Genomic DNA, 18,261 nt, shown 5'->3' with positions numbered 1-18,261 from the left:
TGGAATCTACAGGAGCAACTAAAATAAAAAAAAGAAAGTCAGGATATCATCAGCATACGGTGAAATTTTATGTTGTTTACCATTTAATATGATTCGTGGAATACTAACATCTTGCCTTATTGCTGCAGCAGAGGAGTCCATTGCTAATACAAACAACTCGGAAGGCAGTAATGGTGTAATGTGTGGAGTCTTTCTAGGCAAGTGCATCACCAAAAGTATCAATACTCAAGGTCTCTACATCTCATTTGGTAGTACTGACATCTGCTGTTAATTTGATGTCCAGCAGTCCACCGTAAATATGTAAACTATGGATATGTAAACATAAGTATATCATATCAAAATATTACCAAACTGCTGAAGACTTTCGTCTTTTGCTTAATCAGTGCTGCATGTTTTGTATCACCTCACTGTCACCTCGAAATACGTAGAGCATTTCTTCATTTTTCCGCAGCTTTTTCAGGAGCCCGAATCACACAACAACGCACTCACGTGAATTAGGAAAAATGGGACCTCGTTCGTCTTTGGTCACACGATGTTCAGGAAAATAATACGGGCCTCGCTGCAGGCTTCATTTGGACACGCCCCCTCTACTTGATGCAGGCTTTGGGGCTTTTGTGTCAGACGTAACATCACTACTTGGAGGACAACCCTGACTAGTGCCCCGTTAAATCCTGAACCAACTAGATTTGAGTCGTTATTTGAGTAATAATGGCTGAAAGGGGAGAAGTATAGAAAATTCCAGCCCATCTAACAAATGCTTCACCAAACCCAAAACTTTGTAGTGTAATAAATAAGTTTGGCTGTTCGATCTGATCTAAAGCTTTTTCTATATCTACAGAACTCACCACAGCTTTTGGGTTGTGCAGAATAAAGTACTGAATCATGCTGAGCAAACGTCTCACATTATGGAAAGCATATCTCCCACGTAAACCCAGTCTGATCATTGTCAGTTATAGACTGGAGCCAAGACCTGTGCAAGAATCTTATGGGTCTGTATGAGGAACACAAAAGGAGATTTCAAGGAGATATCGGCCATCATCAAAGATGTGAGGAGAGTTCCAGCCTTATATATATGTGTGTATATATATATATATATGTATATGTATGTATATGTATATGTAGAGGCATGATCAAATATAATTTACCCAATACTACAGCTTAAAACATTATTCAAAGAAATTTGAACAAAGTCAATTAGCAGATTTCAAAACCAGCATTATTTTTCTTTGGGTTCCAGGTATTCTAAGAAACCTGAGGTTCCTCTTCAGTGGAAGTTAGCATTTGAGCCATTAAGCAATTAATTTCTTTCACTGCACTCTCTTAAACATGACAGCAGAAACAATATTATTCTGAACCTCTAATTGAACAGACTAATCAGTCATGTCAGATCATTAATGGCTGGTCATTGGGTTTGACTAATACTTGTAAAATAAATGGCTATATTCACAAAAACTGGTTGACACCAGTCATCTTGTATTTCGGTGCAAGTCATGCTCTGCTGAGCTTACACTGATAACTTACAACTTCATTAAATAACCTTTCAGCCACTCAACTTAAATTTATTTGTGCAGCACCTTTTAAACACAAGTGCAACATAGTATGAAACTAATCTATTATACTTCATTAAGATGAAATGAGAAACATAGGGAAAATACAGGTTTCCACACCTAGCAGACACAGCACAGCATTAAGATTCAATTAGAGTCATATTTCAGTCAGCCTGGTGGATTTCAGTCTGTCTGCTGCTTGGTGCTCTGTACCTGCAGTATCAGTCTTTTATATACAAAAATAGTTTCCAACCAGAAACAGTAACATAAGACTATGACACAGAAGACAAAGCCATTTGATCCACTGATGTTCTGCCAGCTGCAGGAAAACATCATGACTTAATGTATTTTGTCTGATTTATGCTGAAAATTCATCACCTCTCTCTTAAAACTGTATATAAGAGGATTATGTTGGTCATATGCTAATTTGAACTTCTAATTTTGAATATAGTATATATGATACAAAATAGGATTAATGGAGCTAATGGTTTTTGTGAACTATTCAGATGGTAAATTTATGAAACCTCTTTACAGGAACAGATGCCACTTATAGTACCACATTACACAGACAACTACATTAACCATATACTTCCGCTTGTCCTATTGTCCTGTGTTACAGACGTGTTCTCAGTGGGATGAGGGGAATGTGTAGGCATGCCTTTGTTTCCATACAGCAGCATACATGCAGTGATGCAGAGCACAGAAAGGAGTCTAGTTCAGCAGCATCACTACCGATCATGCTCATGTGGCAACATGGCTCGAGATGTGCTGCCATGGCAACCGTCTTCTACTGACCCAGTGATGGGCTGCATTGTGTGTCAGTGTGGTAGCTGCAGAGCAAATGTATGCGGGAGGATGTGTGTGTGAAAGTGTCTGCTGCTGGTTTGTGTGAGATAAAAAGACAGCAGTGAAATGCACACAGAAAATGAGTGGTAGATGTTGTAAATAGAAGAGAATGACATGACAACCAACTGGTTTGAGTGTTTTATGAGTCTTATGCAGGGAGTGTTTTTTTTTATTATTCTTACAATGTACACAACTATATAACACATATACACATGCACAATGTGTCAAGTGCAGAATAAATGTAACATCTATTTTTAATTATGTTTCTATATAAGATAGATAAGTCCTTGGCTTAGTTTGCTCCTCTGGCAATGTCATTTCCATGGCAACCACAATAAAGGTTTGCCCGTTTCGCCAGTGAGTGCCTCTAATAAAGGCTTGAAATGTACAGTGTAAAATTAAGTTTTCTGAATATTTCAACACAGGTTTGCTTGTGGAAACCATCAACAAACACATTCTATATAGCACACGGGGGTTTGCTGCAGCCATCGGCTTCTGGATCTGTTCACCCAGCAGTCTGTGTTTCATTTCCCTTTCCTGCCTGAGTTGGACCTTTCTGTAGTCACTGTGCATCCCTGGATACTGGCGCTTCACAAGTTTTCTGACCCACTTCAACCCATCTGTAGAAAATTTGGTCTTTGGCCTTGCTGCTCTAGTTCTCCGCAGGCATTGCTGGGATTGCAGTTTTCAGAGGTCACTGCTTCAGGTCGGTACTTTAAAGATTCAGTGGAAAAGGGATGTGGTTTTCTAAGAGCTTCTTTGATTACCACATACCAATAAAGGAATCATTTTGAAGGCTATGTTGTAGGCCAAGCTAATTTGAAATTCGGCTGAAAATTTTCAAAGTGGCTGCCATAGAAGGAATGATGTAAAAAGACATATGTATTACTTTTAAGTAGATACAGAGCACACACTCCCACAGCCAGCTGCTTAAAAACACATCTGGGGTCAATATGCAGCTCTTAAATACTCAACAAGGTCAGTATAATAGTGACTCAAAAAGGCTCCCCCAACACCAAACATGCCTCCACCTTCACCAGTGTCCTCAGCCCTGTGAATAATGGACCATTACAGCAGCACCCCAGGGAGTATGAATCATCCCTGTATCATGTCTGCGTGTGGTCGTCTGGGTGTGCAGTTTGGATTTATCCTGTGTTTAACACTCAGCCCCAGGTGGAAAATATTTTGCACAATAATAAATTTAAAGTATGAATCATGTGGCACATGTTTTCACATGCTTTATCCCTTTGCATTTTTTTTTTCAAAGTTGGTATACAAATTCAGATTCCATATTTTAACTATTGCTAATGAAGAATGCTTGGTTACGAATGTTGGCTGTGGCTCAAAAACATCAGTCAGACAGAAAGATGCTCCAATTCAAGATTTATTGCCATATAAATCAAACATGAAAAAGGAAAACAGACTGCATGAAAGAATTCAATATCATTGTACCAGAATAAGCTGCAGTTGTGGCACAATGTGCGATGGTGGGTCTCAGGGTGATCTGTGCATCAGCTTAATTTTAAACTACATATGAAGGCATGAAGATTCCTAAGACATGTTTTCCAGTCCAGTAATCACATGACCAGTCCAATTTTATGGGCTCTGCAGGGATAAGGCAACTACTGTGTCCAACTCGGTCACTAATGTCTCCCAGATCCATTTGCTTACTGCTACGCTGAAATGAAGTTCAGTCCTGTTTGTGTAGTTATGGCCCGGCTTGATATACATCAGAATCATGTGCTGGCAAGATCAGAGATGGGCATCTCTTTCTTCTGATTTTTTTTTTTTTTTTTTTTTTATGAAAGATATTTATATGGACACTTATCACTGTACACATCTCTGTTCTCTGATGTCTTTCAGAAGTAATTTCCCACAGTTTTCTTTTGAGCTGAATCCACACATTGAGGAATGTTTCTCCTCTTCTGCATTAAAGGGTTCAAAATACAATTCTATTTTTAATGCCAAGTGGTGGCTCTTTTTAAGACACAATAGTGGAGTATGCACATTCAATTTCAACTGTACCAAGCAAAGTTTGAAATAACAGTGCCTCCTGCTGGAAATCTAGTGTAATTACACTCCATGGAAACTGCTGAATGGCAGGGAATGCAGTTCTGATTTAAGGGGCAGCTATTTAGGTGTGGTACACGTTATATAGTTTAAAAATGATGGTGGAAAGCTGCTTTACATCATAGCTTTCAGCTGCTAAAGTTAGATGTGTTTCTGTATATTCAAAAGTTTACTACTGATGCCTTTTGAATGGATAAAAGCAAAAACCTCATTTATAAATTGGAGGCTGATCTAGATGCATTTTGATTTTAGTGGTTTGAATGAGATTTTCAGCTATCCCACATGGAGGATAATATTTGCCAGTCTACATGCTGTGGAGCCTAAGGCAGAACTGTTGGTTGGTTTATTTGAGTTTTGAGTTTCTCAGTGCAGAAAAAAAAAAAAAAAAAAAAAAAAAAAAAAAAACTTGTGTTTATCAGTTTTCAGTTGAGATTTTATTCACTACTGAACTGGCCTCCAATTCGATTTGATTGCTTTATATGGATGAGAATTGGCCTTTATATAAATGAGATTTCTGTCACTTTCATCCCTCTCATAATGTTTCAGTGTCTTTTCACTAGTCCCACATGATGCATTGCATGTTGCTGCTCAAGGGGGAACACTGAAAGATTGAAAGCCACTATGATAAAGGTCAGACCACTATGGTAAAGGGGGAGGTCACTCTTGGGCTCCTTGGGCCCTGGACTCTGCGCTCTGTCTTCCTCTGTGAGGGGCAGTGCCTGGCACTTGCACAATCATTGATCACTATTCATGCCTGTTATTTATGCCCTCAAAATAACAGGCATGTCACTGTGTTGTCTTGTGGGTTTAATCAGCAACAACTACAACCATGTTGTTTCTTTGTGTTGCTGATGTTTTTGTTGTGATTCATGAATTATTATTTCTTTCCCAGCATGTCTCATCTCTCAGCTTTGCTTTCTTTGCAGATGTTGTGGGAGGTTTTCTGTTTTCCTACAGGTGTAACAGCTGGTTGTCTGGGTTTTCCTGTTTAGACTGAACAGCTGATGTTGTTACTTTCTATCTGGTGTATCCTTGTCTTTCTTTCTTTTTTTTTTTTTTGCTCTCTGTTTCTCTTCTGTTTAATCTCCTTTTTCTTTCCCCCACCCCTCTTGTCAGGTATTAGTATGTAATTTCAGCAATAGACTAATAATAAAGAATAATACTTAAATAATCAAGAAGGGCCTTATATACATAAAGCTCTTCTTGGTAAAGCAAATTTGTTTGGCACAACACAGCAGCCAGACCGTCTTTGTGCTTGCTACGATGCTGGACAGGACAAGTTAAAAAAAAAAAACAAGATGAAGAAGACCAAAGCAATCCTTCTCTGCCTAAGTAAATACTAGGTTTTCTCACTGATGAGTTCAGGCTCCATATTTAAAGTTTTTACAGTTTCAAAAATATGCCAAAACCTAAAAAACAAAACAAACAAACAAAAAAAAAAAAAAGAAACAAAACAAAACAAAACAAAAGCACATAGGCAAACAGAGAAGGGGTTTTGAACGTTAGCCATTTGGTGATCAGTGTAGGTCAGCTGATCCTAAAGATTGCAAACATGGCTTCAAAGCTGTTTGGATGACAGCTTATTTAGAAGCTCTGTGGTCTGTCTCAGATAAACAGGAGATGTGAGCAATGCAACTCTGTTTCAGTTCTGTAAACCGTTTAGATTGCTCATCATTCCAGACCAAAAGAAAAAAAATCTACAACATTAATATTTTGGAATAAGGAAATCAAACTTTGACATAAACAAGTATTTCAAGTTTGTTGTTTTTGTGCAAAACAAATACAGCCCCAGGCAGAGAAAAATATCTCCTCTCTAGTTAAAAATGAAGATATGAAAGGGCTATAGAGGCAGACACAATACATTTTTTTTTTTTTTTTATCAAACTAGCATCTTACCCAGCTGGGATTCATTTGAGGAATGCCTTTATGTCTGCAACACACCCTCAAAGCTAAAAAAAAAAAAAAAAACTTTAATAAGAAGGTAAACTAAACTACTACTACACAAACTACTGTCATCGAAAATTTGATTCAAGATTAGTCTGTTTTTATAATATAAAGTATAATATGTCTTAATGTAAAAAACAGGAATTTGATGCATTTAAAAGCTAAATGGGCTTTTATTTTTCTTGTAATGAATTGGTCTTTCATAAAGACAGTCATTATGAATTGGACTAATGTAGATTATATAATCAGTTTTGTTTAAATGGATTATAAATTAGTTACAGTTAATTGGATTATAATTCAAGTGAACTGTATCTTTAAAAGAGCCTTGGGATGGCTTAAAACTAAATTTAATTAGGCTGATTTGAAAGTATGTAAAGAAAACTAAACCAGTCATAGTATGATTAAATAAGCTTGTTGTCTGGTGGATAAATGAATATAAAGATCTCAGGGAAATACTGACAGAACTGATTATGATGGATGTGGACAAGGTGTGGGAAATATCTAGGCCCACAGAGCTATGACCTCCTGCAGTGGTCTACAGAGCTGAGATCACCAAAAATGCCAAGCAAACTGTTCCACAGCTAATGAGAGGGGGTGGCTTTCCAAGGCTACTCATGCACCACTGGAGGTCTTTGTGTCTCTGTGGGTTTGTGGTTTCACTTGGTGATTTAGGCTTCACCTTGAACTGAATTTTTCCAGCCAGGCCCCAGAAGGTAATTTGGTAAACTTCTTTTTTTTATGTAAATGAAAGTCCAGCTATATAAATAGGCACTCATGCAAGCTCTCATTCTTTGCTGTTTTGTTTATAAGCCCACTTTTTCTTAAGATTGTCTTAAAATGTCACAAATACCACTTTAAACTATGATGATGTATTTCACAGCATTAGCTATGTTATCTATTTTTTTTTTTTAGCAATGCCAGTTTCTAACTTGGTGGGCATTCTTGATTAAATTTCCTACTTGGAACTTGAAATTTATGTCTTCTTACTTTTTTCTCAGAACTGCATATTAAAGGTTTCTGAAAAGTACAGGCAGTTAAAAAATATATATATTCAATGTGACTAGACAAACTATGTGTTTACCAACTCAAGAATATAAACAGAATGAAGCCAGTTGGTAAACCAAATTCTTGATGAAATCAGCTTAAACGAGCTCTTAAATGTCCGTCACATGTTTTGGTCAGAAAAGCAAAAGGATGAAACTGTCACCACCACTCAGCACTGTTTCTGATTAATGTTAGTGTGGTTTTCATGTTACATGGAAAATAATAACAAATCTGATATGGCTTATATAATACACTGCCTGGCCAAAAAGAAGAAGAAGTTGCCACCTGAATTTCACTAAGCAGATAGGAACTAACCTCCTATTAGATAATTACTGGAATTATCGTTTAGCTGGCAACAAGTTATTTAACCCCGACGGATGCTTCTCATTTCTTAAATAACAATGTGGAAAGACATATCCCATGGTTGTGGAAAAGATGTTAGTCTGTTTTAGGAAGGGTCAAATCATTGGCATGCTCAAGCAGAGAAAACATCTAAGGAGATTGCAGAAACTACTAAAGGTTGGGTTAAGAACTGTCCAACACATTATTAAAAACTGGAAGAATAGTGGAACCATCGTCTTCTTGGAAGAAATGTGGTCAGAGAAAAATCCTGAATGATTGTAATAGCTGATCATTTAAACGTTTGGTGGAATCAAATCAAAGAAAATCACTATTCAAGCTGTGGGCTATGTTTAATATTGAAAGTAAGAGCACTTCCATGCATACAGTGTGAAGGGATCTCAAGGGAATTTGACTAAACAGCTATATAGCTATAAGAAATCTACTAATCAGTGAGGCTAACTGGAGAAAAGGGCTTAATTTTGCTAGGAAGCATAAAGATTGGACTCTGGAGCAATGGAAGAAGGTCATATGGCCTGATGAGTCCATATTTACCCTGTTCCAGATTGATGGGAACATCAAGGTGAGAAGAGAGGCAGTTGAAGTGATGCCTAGTAACTCCTTTACAAGCCTGTGGGTGCAGTGCAATGATCTGGGGTTGCTGCCTTTGGGTCTAGGTTCAGCAACATTATGTTCCCAAAGAATGAGGTCAGCTGACTCCCTAAATATACTAAATGAGCAGGTTATTCCATCAATTTTTTTCTTCCCTGATGGCATGGGCATATTGCACATGACAATGCCAGGATTCATCAAGCTCAAAATGTGAAAGAGTGGTTCAGGGAGCATGAGACATCATTTTCACATAGATTGGCCACCACAGACCTGAACCTCACTGAGTGAGTATCTTTGGGATGTGCTGGAGAAGGCTTTGCACATGGGTTGGACTCTCCCATCATCAATACAAGATCTTGGTGAAAAATGAGTGCAACACTGGATAGAACTATATCTTGTGACATTACAGAAGCTTATCAAAACAATGCCACAGCGAATGCTGCCAATTATCACAAATGTGATCTAACGGTGTATTAGTTTTACCTTTTTTTTATTTTTATTTATTTTATTTATTTTTGGCCAAGCATTGTACTTAATGAATTGTTGCTAAGTCACCAGCAAATGCAAAATCAGGTGGTTTTATTTCCGTCTGCATTATTTTAATCAACTGAGGTTACAGTTGTGGAAAAATAACTTATGTGACAATTACTGTTATTTTAAGCTTTATTATGTTATTGATTTAAATATAAAATGTGAGTTATACTTGTATGAAGGTAATTTAAATATGTGATCTTTGCAAGTTCATCATCTTGTGAACCATAAAAGAAACGAGAAAGTACTGCGCAGGTACTTCCGCCATCTTTGTTTTGTTGACTTCATCTCTGATAGTGTTTTTAAAGACTGTTTTACAACACACATTTAACAACCCCATATCAAATTAGTGCCTGTCGAATAAAAAACAAAACTTTGTTAGTGTAGGTATTAATCATTTGGGCTGTAGATTGTTTTACATTTGGTGAAATGTCCCTTTACAGCAACAAACTGGTATTGACAGATTTGGAAATAGCTGCGTATGCTGGCGTATATTTTTGGCTAATGCTAAACCAAAATTTTCTTATTGAAACGATTTAGTCAGAGTAATGAAACATCATATGATGTTGTAAGCGTAATTCAAATGACAAGTTAGGCAGAGACATGGGTTTAACAATCTGATTACTTTTATGTCAGTTAGGCATTACTTAAGGGATCAGTAATGGGTGTTTCTATGGTTACATTTAACTGGACAGCAGTTGGCTACCGTCCCGCGGAGTAATATCAGGGTCCCGCTGGTCTTGTCATCTTTCTCTCTCCAACTCTCTCCTTGGGGGAGGGGGGGAGAGGAGTGTAGCCTGAAAGCAGACAGGCAGTCGTGTCTCTGTTATCCTGGGCGAAAAGAGCTCTCTTCCTGCGGAGGACGTGAAATTGACTTTCGTACGATTTAATAAGGGAAGTTGTGCTTACGCTGAACCGGGAAAAGTCACAAATGAGTGGTCGTGTTTTGATTGGGAAAGTGTCTCCGTTGCAGCCGGCGGCACGAGGAAGAAGGACTTTAGTTGTTGCTCCAAGGTAACCATTATACTGTAACCTACATAGTTATCGAAACTTTTAATGCTCTGAATTTTGTTCACATGCTGCATTATCTGTCTGTATCCGGGCTTTCATTTAGCCCAAATATGTTTGTTGGTTTTTAATCACTTTATATGACTTTTGTCTAAAAGGCACATCTTTAGGATGAAATGACTGATGTCGCTACTTGTATATAAAGTCTACTTTAATAAATAAATAAAATAAGTCAGCTTCATAGTTTGATAGTTAATTGGGAGCTAAATTAATAATATCGGTGGATTAATGCATTCTTCTTGCTTTGTATTTGAACATGTTTTATGGTCAAAACAAATTCAGTCAAATTGTCTTAGTTCTCTTTCAATGGCTTTCACAATAGCTTTTCTTGTTTTGTTATTTATGTGTGGTATTTCAGTGCAGTAGGTCTTGCCATAGTTGCAACCCTGTCTTTTTCGATGCGGTCAGATATGCTACAAAGTCTGGACAAAGATGGGGATGTCCTTATCCCGCTCTGCCCTTACCACTGGTCTTCAGGCTACTTAAACCCAAATACTTTCAAAGCACTGCAACTCACAGACACAAATCAGGAAGATGTTGGAGTTGCGCCACAGAAAACAAAAAAGTTAATTGCCACCCTATGTATGAAGTATGCACTAAACTGGTGCACTCCCACTCTCTCTCCCCGTCTGGATTTCACCTCTGAGAGCAGACAGCTTGGCTTGTAATATCAACAGCCCACAGACCTTCCAGCATCATAGTCTGACATCCCTATGGGGTTTTTCATGGCCCCTCTGTCGCCTCTGACAGAGGAGGCATTGTTTAAGCATACCACAAACATCTGCACTTAGTGTAAATTGTAAAGCTTATATAACTGTTATTTGGTCATTTTTAAAAATAAAAAATCAGCATTTACCCTGTTGTTTCTGAACCCTGTTTTCAGTCATGTGTATAATCACTTTGACTAAATATTGGCTTTATATAGCAGAATGCTCAAAAACAACACCTTAAACCTCTGTCATGGATAGCTTCTCTATTTAACAACTCTACTTAACTCCAGCTACGTGATTATAACCAATTTTGAACATGCATGAGACATTTTTTCTCCTTGTATTTTTCTGTGCTATTCCATGTTCCTTGCCTTTGCTAATTGCAGACTTTGTACCCACAAAGAACATTTTCAGCTTAGTGGGAAACCAAAGAGGGAAAAGATCTGATTCAGTTCAGGCAGTGACTCAGCTTTTAAAGGGTGATATTAATTTACTATTTCCACTGTGCTACATTTCTGTGCGCCAACAAAAATTTTATTACTACCTGTGGTAATGATGTAGAACGTAATTATACAAAATCTGAGCTGGACCTGCATTTAGCTCTGAGAAGGTGCCATTTTTACATGCAGCAAGGTACAGTTGCTCCTTTAAAGCAGATACATATATTACATTCCTCAAATTAATCAGCTTTATCCTACTGTGATGTTCTGGTTGGCTGGAGGTATAGACTCCCTTTTTTTGTTTGTTTTTTTTTCTCTTTTTTTTTTTCGAACACCATACAGTAATCAGCTTTTTAAATGCATTCAGATGTCAAAACTGCTGTCCTCACAAGAGGTGCCAGTCTGGCAGCATCTGTTTCAGCAAAACTCAGAAATTCATTGACAGGTGGAGGAAAGGCTCATGGGGGTGGAATTATTACTCTGCTTTCCCTCATCTGGCTTCTGTAGCAATAAACAGACCACATTCTAGATCAAGTCAGACACCATTATTTTTTGTCAAACATAATTTATCAGCCCATCTTAACAATTTCCCCCTGGTGCAACAATTTTAAGATTGAGGAGTATTACTCTGTGTTTAAAAAAACCAAACTTGAAGTCGTGGTGATTTATTAAATTACATTGAAAGTTCTATTTTTATAGTCCAAGTTGGCCATTTTATTATGACTGCATGAAGGGAGTTTTCCACAGAAGTTGTTGCTGAAAGATATTTCCCTTTTGCAAACTTTGTGAATAATGAGGGACTTGTGGTGGTAAAAGTTACGTATATTCACTTTCGGCTATACATTATGATAAAGCACTGTACTTAGACAGTTTTATGTGTAACAGGTTTTTAAGTGTTATTGTTATTAATTATATTCATTTTGAAGTGATGGTACACCTTTTGCTATCAATATTTTTTGGGTCTTATCTTCAGTCTATCTACTTTTAGTTGTAAATCCAATTTTCTAAGTGCATAAAATCAAAGGTTTATAAACCCTAAAATGAGGGGGAAAAATTGGAAGCACTCCTGACGGTTTGATCACCATATGGCATTGAGCTCTGGTGTGTTAAGTGAATCAAAGTAGCAGCTGCCAAGTGGGAATTACCTGCTTGTCGAGCATGTGGTCACCTCCAGAGGTAGCCTGAAGTAGACAGATGGACACATCATTTTAATATTTTGAATTTTACTCTACTTTGAACACAGAGTTCTTTCTGTTTTTTTTTTTTTTGTATTGTATGTTCAAATAGTTGATGACACATCATTCGTCTTTTGTCTTGTTTCAGTTGGGATGAGAGCAGCTCCATCAGCAGTGGGCTCAGTGATGGTGATGGCTCGGAGAACCTCAGTTCAGAAGAGTTCAATGCAAGCTCGTCTCTTAACTCCCTCCCGAACACACCCTTGGGATCAAGACGAAACTCCTCCGTTATGGTGAGCTGAAACACTTAATTAACCCGTCATGTTCTTACCTTTAACCTCTTAAGCCCGACTGACCAACTGGTGGGTCCAACAGGTGTAAACACATTCATGTGTGTAAAAAAGTTACTTTAGTGACGTAAGGATATTTTATTTATAATGTGTCTCAAAGAAGAATACCTAATGCCACTAAATCAACTCTCCAAGTGCATTTAGTCAACAAAGTATTTGTTTAATAACTTTAAAATACGTATGCCACAAACAACAGCGCGACCATAACGAGCAACACCCGAAACAAAATGCAACACAACGCGTGATCCGTTCACTTCACCCCAACATATTGGGTATCAAATGAAACTAGAAAAGCTGCACTTTCATATGATACCAAGCATAAAAAGATATTCGCCAAGCACCTTACGTCAGTCTCAAAACAAACACGAAGCTAACCTTCGCATATCACAGCTAGCCTTATCAGATAGCATGTTTATCGCCATATACAGCACCAAATCCCAAAGCTATTCTCACAAACAGCGATATTTTTATTTCTTTACCTTTTTGTGGTCATTTTCAGTCTATCCACATTGTTCTTCGACCAAAACTCACAGCGTAGTAATCCATAATCGTGAAACTGCTTCATGCGCTAACATGTCATATGCTCCCATTCACACCCATTTTGTTGTCTTTTGTGGGTCTTGGCAGTGTAAATAAAGTTTGGTCAAACTCTACATCTTTCAAGCTTACCAATGATATCTTACACTTGAAAGAGATTTTATCTGTCAGTTATAAATGCTTGCGCGTAAACAAAGGAGCATCATTGCCATTTTGCTGCAGTTAGGCACGTGGGCGCACCGGAAATAGCGAGTATCGAACAGCGTTCATTTCTTTGCTTCATTTTGACTTTTCATCCATTTAGAATGAAGGATGAAAGCCATAAACATGTCCAAGAAATTACAAAAAACCAAATACACTGTGTTAGAAGCTCTGGAGGAAATACAGACACAGCACAATTTGGCATAGTTTGGGTATCCAAGTGGCCAAATAGAAAGTCCGCCTGGTACTATCCACACTAAAACCTGCATAAAAGCTATGAGCTTTGTTCTATTCTCATGAAACTTTGTACAGTTGTAGTCAAGGAGTTGCTGAATGCATGCAGTGGTATCTTTATACACAGAATGATTTCTATCATGATGTTTTCATCTGTGTAAAAAAAAAAACAATTAGGTTAGGATATTTTTTTTATTTTTACCTATGGTTTATCACAATTTGCACAGGCATATTAACATTCACAATGTTTCTGGATTTATACTCCATAGGGTCTTACCTATCCATTGAGACCAATGTTATGTTGACCTGAAAATTACAGAGTTATTGTTGATTTAATTTGGGTAGGTCTGTTCAGGCGAACTACTCCTCCAAAAACCCTAGGGTTTAAGAGGTTAACCTGATTTTTTTTTCTGTCTGTGTGTTTGCATACAGTTTTCTGTTTGTATGTTTCCCAGAAATCCAGTCATCAATAAGCTTTGTTGTTTCCTTTTTACTTTTTCAATGTGTGAGATTATTTTGACTTTACACTGTGGAAGCAGTTATGGTTGAAGTTGTGTTTTGTTTCGGCAATTTAATGTGTGAATTTAAAACGTCCATGACAGCTCAAGGGGGGGAAAAAAAAAGAAGAAAAGAAAAGAAACTGCAGTTAAAATTACTTAATAAACTAAAGTTTTGCAGAAAAATAACACAAGACACAAACTCAGGACCATCCTATGGTAGGTGGCGATGACAGCAAGTTTTACCACACCCAAAATGTCACATATGAACACACCGGATGAGTCACAAAATAATGCAGGACATGAGTAAAGTGTGATGACCAACCTCTACATGTGTGAAACCCTTGCATTGGGTTTTGATACAAAAGTTTGTGAATCTCTTGTATTTAGTACAGTTGTAATTAGTGCTGGGCGATATGGAAAAAATCATATATCACGATATGGATTATTTTATATCACAATAACGATATATATCACGATATACCACAATAAAGTATGTTTTCAGTTATTCTCTGAAAAGTTTGACAAAAATTTCATTGCTTACTTTTCTCCAGCTTTATTTTGAAGTGACATTTAACTGTACTGTCACAAATGAGAAACATACAATTTAGTGCAGCAGTATAAATGTATCAAATGAAAACAGCTGTGGTTGAGGTACAGTAGCCTTCACATTTTTTTCAAAATCATACAGTTATTTAAACTCAACTGTCAAAATAAACACTATTTAATTAATTAATTTAAGGTCTCGAAAGCTGTCCTTCTCAACTATATACACGGGAGCCATGCCTTTACAGATGTAACGCGAGATGGCACATGTGATTTGTTTATGGCGCTGGGACGCCTTCTCATATGGCGTACCTTGTGCAAAAGACTGCTTTATCTTCGGCTGGCTATAGTTTTTCTTTTCGCAACTTGCCCCCGCTGTTCCACTTGGTTTAGCTCGGATTTTTTGGATTGTCATGTATTCTTTTTCGTGGACCTTCTTAAGGTGATAGAAGAGGTTTGTTGTGTTGGCATCGGGCGCAGGAATAGTCTTTTGGCATAGTTTGCATATGGCCGTCTTCTGATCCGTGTCGGACTTCTTGAACCAAAAATGTAACCAAATCACAGACGTACCCCCTCTTTTGGGTAAAAGTGCTTCTTCTTGGGCTGCCTGCATAGCTGTCTCTATCTGCGACTCCGGGCATGAAACATCAACCTGTTTCGCGTCCATCGTTCAGCACTCATGATTAACGTAAAGCATTTTGCAAACCCGCGCGAGAATCAGACGTAAAGCAGCGTCATGTCGCAAAACCACCAGACGGAGTTTCTTTGCAAAAATCTTTTTTTTTATTCTTCTTTATTTTCACTTATATAAACTTAGAGTATGCGTAGTGACAAGACAACGTTAATAAAATCGTCGCAGCCTGTTTAATGATATATTTGTTGTAATAATTGATAAAATTAGGTTTGAAACGATAGAAATGATAGAAGAGAAATGGCACGATAGACACTTTTCTATCGTCCCCGCGATATGTATCGTCATATCGCCCAGCACTAGTTGTAATGCTATTGGGCTAAAGAAATGACATTTTCGTGGACTCAGATTTTTGAGAAACATAAGTCATTGTTTTAGAGCTGTGCTATTCAGTTCAGTCCTATATGCACCACAGTCCTGCAGATTTTCAATGTTTCTCTGCTCCAATACACTTGACTCAAATTTAGTGGATCCAACAGCCTATAAGTTCTGCACAATGATTCGTTAATTTGAGTCTGATGTGTTGGAGCAAGTAAATAACAAAAACCTGCAGGACTGTGGCCCTCGTCGGACTGAATTGAATTTTCCTGCTTTAGAGGTTTCTGCTATCACCAGGCATCTCGCCAGGAGCACATTTTGCTGTGGTCATAAGGTCTTTTTTGCATTTTTACAGACAAAAGTTAGGAAGGGTACCAGAATTTCCAGCATGAACCATTCCACTTTTAGGGACCCTTCCGTTGGATCCCAATCATACCAGTCTGACCCAAAAAGGGTGGCTCTTGACATGCTGCAGTCTGTTGATGGGTTGAAAGAGTCACTTCCTGTAAGACTCAGCACTAAGAACAAAGCGGTAACAGCGCTATGTTAAAATGTACCATGGGTTTTTAGTTGTTTAATTCCACATGCTGAGAAGGAACACAAACTGCTGGATGCCCACCGTTCTCGTCCTTTGCTTTTGTGTCGCATCGTCTTTGTTGTAATTCAAGGAAAGCATTGCGCCTCTGACGTCACGCTATTATGTAGCCATTGAAATGGCGTGTATATTTATGTGTATAGCAAAAATGCATAAAATTGCTATCCGCCCCATACAGCACCTACCAGGTAAAGTTACGGTTGGCTATGGAAATGTAATATAAATCAGGATTTACAAAAACAAACCGTCCCATACCTTCCCATATCAAACCAAACCATACCCGATGGTGGTGGTAAGAAACACACACGTGCATACACTCACAGTTTCAGCTCAGTTCTCATCGTTGGTAACTAATATTTTCTATATCTTTGGGAAAAAAAAAGAAGACAGTAAACACTGTATGTTTGAGGAAAATTAAAATGTGAATTAAATGTGTTTAAATTTCACTTTCCTGCTGGCAAATGTTTTTTTCTTTGCTTGTACGTGTGTACATTCTGCTCTTCTGTAAGAAATTAATATTAGTGCTTCCTAATGAGCCATCTGCCACTCTACATCGCTTTAATAATGTGCCAAAAAACAGCATGCCCAGTTTTGTCCTTAGCGCCACCTCCACAAGGCACCACATGATGTCTATTAACATGTAGTTGTGATTTTTATTTTTATTTTTTTTGTCCACTGCACATCCATAAATGAAGGAACATTTTGTTATTTGTTTAATGTGTCTGTCTAAATTGGAAAGTGTTAAATCAACAAACATATTTTGTTACCCTTCGTTTGTCTTCCTCTGTGTGCTCCTACAATCCCCTTAGTGCAAATCAGTCATCTCTCCATCTTTCCCGCTGGAATGCAGCTGAGATGGAACAAAGATTATAGAGAGCATTCATTTCCATAGATAACACAGACCACATCTGATGGTTAGCCACACTGTGCCTCCTCCTTTCTGTCCTCTGCAGCTCCGTACTGATGCAGAGAAGCGCTCCCTGGTGGAAAGTGGACTTTCTTGGTACAGCGAAGATGGCAAGGCCAGCCACAAGCTTGACAGCTGTAGCTATGATTCTGGAAGTCTTAAAACAGAAGCCCCAAGCAAATGGAGAAAGAAGCCTCCGAGTCTCAGCGAAGATTTTGGATTGAAAGGGGAACTGAAGAAGCCTCAGAGTTTGGGTCAGCCAGGAAGTTTGAAGAAGAGCAGAAATCCTCCAGTGGGCGTGACGTCTCCCATTACCCATACCTCACAGAGCATGCTCAAAGTTGCAGGTAATACCTAATAGCATATTTTTAACTTGTGATATACATGGCTTTTTTCTTGATCTTTCTTTCAGCTATTTATATTCATGGGAATTGGTTCTATAGTTTTATGCTCTTGTCATTTATTATCTCACCGATTGTTGAAGCTAAACATAAGACAGAGTGTTTATGGAATGGCCAAGACCAATATCTGCTTGGTGTCAAGAAAAAATACAGAGATGTACTTGTTAATGTAAGCCAAGCAGAGATTTATGCAGTAAAACACACTATTTCTAAGAAAGACTGTCTGACATGAATCTCAACTTAAAGCCCAGACCAATGTGTCTTTCACTGTCTCAAAGAAAATTCGGTTACTGCTCGTTTCTGCAGAAGCACATTGCCAACCACGTGCAGCAGCTGAGTTTGCTTTTTCATTACTTTCATTAAATAGCATTGGTTAATGTTTCAATTTAATTAGCTCTGCTTAATCTAAATCTTTAAAATATGAGTGATAAAAATGACATCCAAAGTACACTTAAAGGAAAATACATCACAGGATATGTTTTAGAGATTTTACTATATTTGACAGTAACTAAAATTGTGAGAAGAGTTGAATATGATGTTTTGCTTATTCTAAATCAGTAAGTTGATCTTTAACATTATTCCTAGTGGCCTCACCCTTATCTTATAATATTAAATTTCTTCCAGACTCTTAACATATGTCAAGTCTGTTCTGAATTTT

The 18,261-nt window shown here is 37.8% G+C and overlaps 1 protein-coding gene across 5 annotated transcripts in view; it reads left to right on the top strand.

The window, feature by feature from the left end:
* nav1b (neuron navigator 1b) overlaps positions 1–18,261 on the top strand; it is a 66,913-nt gene that overhangs the window by 29,817 nt on the left and 18,835 nt on the right. For 4 of the 5 annotated variants that reach the window (XM_041980697.1, XM_041980696.1, XM_041980699.1 and 1 more), the window contains 2 exons: positions 12,475–12,619; positions 17,249–17,549. In XM_041980697.1, the coding sequence (XP_041836631.1) occupies positions 12,475–12,619; positions 17,249–17,549 (446 nt within the window). Of the gene's footprint in view, positions 1–9,519; positions 9,948–12,474; positions 12,620–17,248; positions 17,550–18,261 lie in introns of those variants that run through there. The other variant, XM_041980700.1, reaches the window with a different exon arrangement.

The sequence above is a fragment of the Melanotaenia boesemani genome, chromosome 3, assembly GCF_017639745.1.
Source record: "Melanotaenia boesemani isolate fMelBoe1 chromosome 3, fMelBoe1.pri, whole genome shotgun sequence".
In the NCBI taxonomy this organism is placed as follows: domain Eukaryota; kingdom Metazoa; phylum Chordata; class Actinopteri; order Atheriniformes; family Melanotaeniidae; genus Melanotaenia; species Melanotaenia boesemani.
Note: the sequence above shows the minus strand (reverse complement) of the source record. Positions and strands in the feature narration are given on the sequence as shown.